The 8,173-nt window shown below is 36.8% G+C and overlaps 2 protein-coding genes across 2 annotated transcripts; one reads left to right on the forward strand and one right to left on the reverse strand.

The window, feature by feature from the left end:
- Positions 1 to 623: 623 nt before the first annotated feature.
- Positions 624 to 1,857, reverse strand: LOC107921914 (peroxidase 31). The gene has a single exon (XM_016851724.2). The coding sequence runs from the start codon at positions 1,764 to 1,766 to the stop codon at positions 771 to 773; it is 996 nt and encodes a 331-aa protein (XP_016707213.1). The 5' UTR covers positions 1,767 to 1,857; the 3' UTR covers positions 624 to 770.
- A 55-nt stretch (positions 1,858 to 1,912) lies between these two features.
- LOC107921486 (uncharacterized) lies at positions 1,913 to 3,167 on the forward strand. Its single transcript, XM_016851334.1, has 3 exons — positions 1,913 to 1,940; positions 2,455 to 2,830; positions 2,936 to 3,167. The coding sequence occupies exons 1-3, from the start codon at positions 1,913 to 1,915 to the stop codon at positions 3,165 to 3,167; spliced, it is 636 nt and encodes a 211-aa protein (XP_016706823.1).
- The last annotated feature ends 5,006 nt before the right edge of the window (positions 3,168 to 8,173 follow it).

An 8,173-nucleotide genomic window follows, 5' to 3' on the forward strand; every position in this document is an offset into this window, starting at 1 on the left:
AAAATCCAAAACATGTTTTTTTACTAAGAGAAACTATAATTTGTACCAAATAATGTTCTTCTTTTACTTCTCCTAATGCACATACTTAAATGGATTTAGTTAATCGATTGCTTGGTACCATGTACTTGTAAGTATTAATCATGATTTAAGAAAGTAACATAATAGAGCTATCAATTTTGCTTGGGGAAATCATAAATGTTGGAAATATGCTCGAAAGCTAAACAATGCTAGCTCGACATATCTAGAATCAAATTTTGATACGATTTCTAAGCATGAAGGCAAAGACTATAGTGAAATATGATATTCTAACATTTTATAGAGTCAATAAGAAAGAGAAAAAAAAAAAAAAAGGAGAGGCAAAACGTTAATGCATTGTGGTGTGATTGCTTTGATGTTTGATCATCTTGTTCTTGACCTTTTGAGTTTTTTGCAGAGAAAAGAGCTTGCACTGGGGGTGATCGTTAAGAAATTTGGTTTCCTTATAATTACTGAAATTTTCGAAATGTGAATTTTCAGTTGTTTACTTTAGATAGGGAGATGACCGACTTTGAAACTAGAAAACATGTTGAGAATGTTGACAAAAAAATACCTAAGAATATAAGCATGGCAATGCTCACACTTTATTACAAGATTTTTTATTTTTATTTTTTGAAAAATACTTTCTTAAAAGATTAAAATGCAATATTTTTGGACTACATAAATCATGTTGTATGAACAAAGAAAAAACAAAATCTTGTTTCATTATCTATGTGCGCAACTTATATCTCTCATCAAACCTGAAGTGTATTAAACTGATCGCATCTTCGTCTTACATCCCCATCATTATTTTCCTTGACTTTATAAACGCTTAACTTCTCCATCGAACGAGCGAACATATCAAAAAACGCAGTCTCGTTTGCAGCAAACCGGTCCACAAATGGCTTAGTCCTATTGTCAGTCACCATCGCCTGGTCAGATGACAACAACCCTAATCCTTTTTGTAAATTCTTGTAATACATGTTATCAAACTTCCCTGGAGTATACACATCGTTGAAAGCTGACATTGCTGGAGATTTGGTATAATTAGCGCAAAGTTTCCTTAACCCCTGTGCGAAAACAGGATTATAGGCTGGGTCAAACTCAGAAGTCTTGCTGAAGTTGAATATACGATTGGCGAACTCTTTACAGTGAGAGAAACCAATGGTATGTGCACCCACAAGAGCAACCATTTCTTCTGCTGAGAACCCTTTGGAAGAGAAGAGAGAAAGCAACTCATTCATGGGTGTTAAAGCTTTCGGAAGGTTTTTATCAACTATCGAGGGATTAGATTCCCTGCTGTCTTTTCTCCCCAAAAGTACTTCATAGAACGGACCTCCTACCATTACAACAAGGTCTCTAGCTGAAACGGCGAGAATGTCTGAGCAGGAAACAACGCCAGGGCATTCAAGCTCAAGAGCAGTCTTGACACGAGTAATAAGGTCGAAGGCATCTCCAGCAACTGACAGATTAACGTTAGCGTCGCGCTCCGATTTGTTGAAGCCGTTGGAGGCAATAAGCATGGAGGAATCGCAGCCATTAACAAAACAGTCATGGAAGAAGACACGGAGGGTGGCTGCGGCGGTTGTTGGGGCACTGAGTTGCTTTTCTGCTAGGATTGTTTGCATTATGTTCTGAAACTTAGGGCATGTTTTGTTGTAGTAATCGGCGGATAGCTTTGATTGTGTTGAGCGAAAGAGTAAGAGGAACGAAAATAGTTTGAAAAGGAGGACAAGATTAGGGAAGGCCATGTTGTTTCGAGAGATTGAAAATAATGCTTGTTTGCGGCCTGGGCAAAATTTCTAAGGGAATTCAGATGTTAATTAGTTTCTAGAGATAATGTAGGCGTTAGGGAAAGGCAGATGAAGAGGAAAGTAATTGAGGAAGAGAGAATTTTATGGAGAAATTGGTGTCAAATGTTTCAGGTTTTGCGGTAATGAGAGAAAAATTAGTGTATACAAATTTTTCAATCGTTGTTGGGCTGATGTAAGGCCAACGAGCGGTCTCAAGGAAACTTAGCAAGCCGAATTTTTCTCCCCAACGCCAATCCTTTGAAACAATCAATTGATGGTCATGTCAATGAGCATAGTGAATAAGGGTGTTAGGAGCCAGGGTTTATTAATAAGAAGAAAAAAAGAATGAAAATATAGTTGTCAAAATACATCCATAAGTGTTTGTGTAATGGTAAGATAAATTGTATATTCAATAAGAAAATGTAAATTTAAATTTTAAACACAAAATTATCAAGAAGGGTAATCATAAACCCCAAACATGCATTTTAAATCACACATAAAAATAAAAAAATCTTCTTATACATCAATCAATAATTTTTCTATTTTAATTTATGTTAAATTATTATATTTCAATCTCTATTGAAAGAGTATATGGCCAAGAACAATGCTATGATCCAGAGCCAAGTGTCATCTTTATGAGCTTTAGAGAACCAAGTAGGACAAATAGCTAATGCTTTGAACTCAAGAACACAAGAAACTTTGCCTAGTGATACTGTGAATGCAAGACCACATAGGAAAGAACATTGTAAAGCAATCACTCTTAGAAGTGGCACACAGCTAGATAGATTTTTCAAGAGTGTTGTTGCTGAAACATCGAATTTAGAATCTGATCAAAGCAAAATTCTTGAACAACACAAGAAGAGCACCACAAATGAGAAAACTGGACCAAGTGATGCTAAAGCAAACTTTGATAGCACTGTTGAACACAATATTTGGGCAAAACAATCACTGCAACCTGAAGTTCGCCCACCCCTACCATTTCCCCAACGATTTCAGAATCATGAACAAGACCAACAATTCAGGTGATTCTTGGATGTCCTTAAGCAAATTCACATCAATATACCTTTGGTGGAAGCTTTGGAGCAAATTCCCAACTATGTTATATTTATGAAAGACATACTTTCAAGGAAGAGACGATTGAGAGAATTTGAAACAACCGCACTCACTAAAGGGTGCACTACTATGCTGACAAATAAATTGCCTCCAAAGTTGAAGGACCTAGGAAGCTTCACAATACCTTGCTCAATTGGTAACCAATATGTTGGGAAGGCCCTGTGCAATTTAGGAGCGAGCATAAACCTTATGCCCTTGTCTATGTTCAAAAAGCTGGGAATTGGTGAAGCAAGACCTACCACTTGACCTTGCAATTGGCAGATCGATCATATGCACACCCAAAAGGTAAAATCAAAGATGTCTTGGTAAGGGTAGATAAATTTATTTTCCCTGCTGATTTCATTGTATTAGACTGTGAAGCTGACAAAGATGTGCCTATTATTTTGTAGACCTTTTCTTGTAATAGGTAGGACTATGATTGATGTCCAAATGGGTGAGTTAACTATATGGGTGAACTTTCAACAAATCACTTTTAATGTTTTCCAGGCTCTAAAATATGTTGATGATATAGAAGAGTGTAATGTTGTCATATTGTTAAACACTATTGTGGAAGAGGAATTTTAAAAAAAACATGATGACAAAGAAAATAGTGAATTAGGTTCAAGTCATATTGATTATGAAGGGACATTAAGACACCACAACCAGTTGCTGACATCCAAACTAATTGTCGATAGACCTAGAAAGAGGTTTGACACATTAGATTTATCTGCTTGAACCTTCAACCCTACTAAACTGTCCATAGAAGAACCACTCATGTTAGAGTTGAAACCTCCACCTGCACAGTTAAAGTACGCTTATTTGGGGAAGGATAACACATTGCATATGGTTGTATAAACTGAGTTGACTTATGAGTAAGAGGTTCAATTGTTAGATGTACTTAGGAAATTCAAAAAAGCATTAGGATGGACAATCACAAATATTAAAGGAATCAGCCCCGCAATCTGCATGCACAGAATTTTGCTGAAAAATTGCCATGGCAATTCTATTGAGCAACAAAGGAGGTTGAACCCCATTATGAAGGAGGTGGTGAAAAAGGAGATAACCAAATGGTTGGATGCTATCATTATCTACCCAATCTTAGACAGCTCTTGGGTGAGTCTAGTCCAATGTGTGCCAAAGAAGGGAGGTGTCATCATGGTCAGTAATGATAATAATAAGCTTATACCTACACGAACTGTCACGTGATGGCGAGTATGTATGGACTATCGCAAGCTCAACAAAGCAACATGGAAAGACCATTTTCCACTGCCCTTCATTGATCAAATGTGAGATCGATTAGCTGGTAAGGATTTCTATTACATCTTAGATGGATATTCTGGGTACAATTGGATTGTAATCGCCCTATAGGATCAAGAAAACCAATATTCACCTGTCTATATGGTACATTTTCCTTCAAAAGAATGCCTTTTGGTTTGTGTAGTGCACCGACAACATTCGAATGGTGCATGGTGTCAGTATTCTCAAATATGGTTGAGAAGTTTCTCGAAGTGTTTGTGGATGATTTCTCTGTATTTGGGAATGACTTTGAAAGTTGTTTGCAGAACTTAGATTTCATACTTCAACGCTGTAAGGAGACTAACCTCGTTTTAAACTGGGAGAAGTGCCATTTCATGGTAAGAGAAGGCATTGTCCTAAGACATAAGGTCTCCCATAAAGGAATTGAAGTTGACAAGGCAAAAATCAAAGACATTGAGAAGCTGCCACCTCCAACGAGTGTTAATGGAATTAGGAGATTCTTAGGGCATGCTGGATTCTATAGGATATTTATCAAAGACTTTTATAAGATCTCTAAAACCTTGTGTACCTTGTTAGAACAAAATAAACCTTTCATTTTTTATGATGCTTGCTTGTCTACGTTCGAGGAGCTGAAGAAGCGACTGGTGGTTGCTCCAATAGTAGTGGCCCCATATTGGTCACTGCCATTTGAGCTCATGTCCGACACGAGTGCTTTTGCTATTGGAGCAGTACTTGGGCAACGAATAGGTAAGATTTTTCACACTATTTACTATCCCAGCCGCACTCTAACAGAAGCACAACTAAATTACACTACCACTGAGAAGAAATTATTGGTTGTTGTGTTTGCATTTGATAAGTTTAGATCATATCTAATAGGCATTAGGTGCATAGTGTATATCAATCACTCTGCAATTAAGTACTTAGTATCCAAGAAAGACGCAAAGCTGAGACTGATCAGGTGGATTCTTTTGCTACAAGAATTCGATTTAGAAATTCGAGACGAAAAAGGAACAAACAATCAAGTAACAGATCATCTATCCAGGTTAGAAGCTAGAAATGAGGATGGCAATGTCAAGCTTATTAAGGAAGACTTCCCAGATGAGCAACTTTTAGCTACCATGGCATTACATTGGTATGCCAATATAATGAACTTCTTAGTAAGCAATCTGTTACCACTTGATCTTAAAAGCCAAACAAAAAGGAAATTCTTTCATGATGCAAGATATTATTACTGGGATGAACCCTTCCTATTCAAGCAATCTGCTTATTAGATAATTAGGAAGTGTGTCCCTAATGATGAAATACACAACATTTTACAACATTGCCATTTAACCCCTTATGAAAGACACTTTGGAGGAATGAGAACTGCTGCCAAAGTACTTTAGTCCAGATTTTATTAGCCACGTTTATTCAAGGATGCCCATAGCTTTTATAAAACATGTGATCGATGTTAACGAACTGGTAATGTTTCAAGAAGACATGAAATGTCATTGCAAAAAATTCTAGAGGTTGAGTTGTTTGATGTATGGGGAATGAAATTTTTAGGTCCATTTCCACCCTCATTTGGCAACCAATACATACTTGTGGCAATCGACTACATTTTCAAGTGGGTAGAAGTTGTAGCCCTTCCTACCAATGATGCCAAGTCAGTGATGAAATTCTTACACAAGAAAATCCTCACAAGATTCGGTATACCTCGAGCCATCATCAGTGATGAGGGGTCTCATTTTGATTGTAAACTCATCGCTAATGTTTTGCACAGGTATGGGGTGAAGCAAAAACTTGCCACAGTATATCACCCACAAACAAATGGACAAGTTGAGATTTCTAATAGGGAGATTAAGCAGATTCTAGAAAAGGTGGTGAAACTAACTCGAAAAGATTGGTCATTGATATTAGAAGAAGCCTTGGGGGCTTATCGTACTGCCTTCAAAACATCATTAGGAATGTTACCTTGTAAGCTTGTTTAAGGTAAGCCATGTCACCTGTCTGTTGAGTTAGAGCACAAAGCATTTTGGGCCGTTAGAAAGATAAATATGGATTGGATAGCCGCCAGACATTAAAAAAACTATTTGAGTTGAATGAAATGGAAGAGCTTAGAGCCCAAGCTTATGAGAACGCTAATCTCTATAAGGAAAAGACCAAGCGATGGCACAAAAAGAGGATCATGCCAAGGCAATTTGAACAGGGGCAACAAGTGTTGCTATTTAACTCAAGAATTGAAATTGTTCCCTAGCAAGTTAAAATCGTGATGGTTAGGGCCTTTTAATGTGATCAAGGCCTATCCTCATGGCATAGTGGACATCAAGGATACCAAGACTGGGGTAATTTTTAGAGTTATTTTTAACATTTAAAGCACTACTAGGTGCTCATGTGGATCGAGACAAAGAATTCGTTAACCTTCGAGATGTTTGAGCTCAAAATCTTTTCTATCTTTATTTTCTTTAGTTGCTTTACTTTAATTTCATTTTTTATAGTTTTTCTCTTTAATTAATTAACGTTATTTTCATTTCTGGTTATTTTTTTATTAATGTACAGTTTTTGCAAGAATTACAAGGAAAGAATGAAGGTGAAAGCTTGTTAGATGTAGTACCAAAGGGTGTTTGCTCCAACATTTCCAAAGAGAATTATGCCTCAACAAACTGGGTTATTGGATATTGAAGTAAGAGAAAATAAGGGTTGACAAGAAAGAACGATTTAAGGAAGAGATTTTGGATAGCTGGGCCAATTATGCTGATTAGGTAGCCCACGAAGAAAATGCCAAACATGTTGTATTAGGGCTAGGTCATTCTAGGGGTCCCTCCAAAACATTTTTATTTTTCATCTTTTATTTCACAAAACTTACTCTGCAAGTCTTAACCGTCAACACCATTACCCCTATTTACTTCTCTTCAGCTACCCACACCTCTTTCATTTTCTACAATCCCTTCACGTTTACCATTTCTTTTTCCTAAACCTCCATGGCCTCTCCTCTTACACTTTCAACTTCCTTTAACTTCTCTTAAGTAGTGTTATTTTCCCGTCTAACCTAGATCAAACTCTCAAGGATTTGTCAACATTCTTCAATGGAAAGAGTAAAAACCACTTCTAAAGGTGCTAAATCTTCACAAACAGGTGCTACCCAACCTAAAACCTTATTCAACAGAACTGCTACTATGAAGTTCAACATTAACATCTCCAAGCGACCATTTTGCTTCGAACAAGGTTTTCTATTCAAAGATGAGCCTTATATAGGATATGATGAGTCAGTTTCCTCCATTTTTGAGAAGCATAGATGGCAAATTTCTGCTAACATCCGGATGATGTTTTAGGGAAAGTCATCCGCAAGTTCTATGCACACATCACTTCTCTTAACAATACTTTTATTTATGTTTGTGGAACCTTAGTCTTATTTGGTGAAGACCGCATTAATTCCCAATTTGGGTTAATTGATATTCAAGATAAACATATTCGATTCACCAAAACCATCACTGTTGACGGCTTAAATCAGGTATTAAAAGATTTGTGTGTTGTAGGCACTCGATGGATTATCTTTAGCAAAGAATGCCATACAATTGAAAGGGATTCCCTAATCCATATGTAAATTTTGGTACTACTTCCTCAAAATTTGACTAATTTCGTCCACTCACAACACCACAGTATCAAAAGAATGAATGCTATTGTTGCATTCAATCATTGTGGGTCGAAAAATCAACATAGGTCGGGTCATTTTCCATGAAGTGCATTGATGTATAGAGAAGAATGTCGGCAGTCTTAATTTCCCTTCCTCATTGCTGCTATTTGCAGAATAACTCAACTACCTTTAAATGGAAATGAGGACGTCACACCAAATAAGGGAGGTGTAATGGCCCGAATTTTGGGCTAGTCAGAATAGTAGTTTTGAGACCACAAATTCAACGAGAAAAAAATTTTTATTTTCATTATATTTTTATGGTCTACGATTTCACGAAATGATTTCATGAAAATTTCGTTAGAAAATTTTGACGTTTGGGCACTCAATTTAGTCAAAAGGACTA

The sequence above is a fragment of the Gossypium hirsutum genome, chromosome D01 (genome assembly GCF_007990345.1).
Source record: "Gossypium hirsutum isolate 1008001.06 chromosome D01, Gossypium_hirsutum_v2.1, whole genome shotgun sequence".
Taxonomy (NCBI): Eukaryota; Viridiplantae; Streptophyta; class Magnoliopsida; order Malvales; family Malvaceae; genus Gossypium; species Gossypium hirsutum.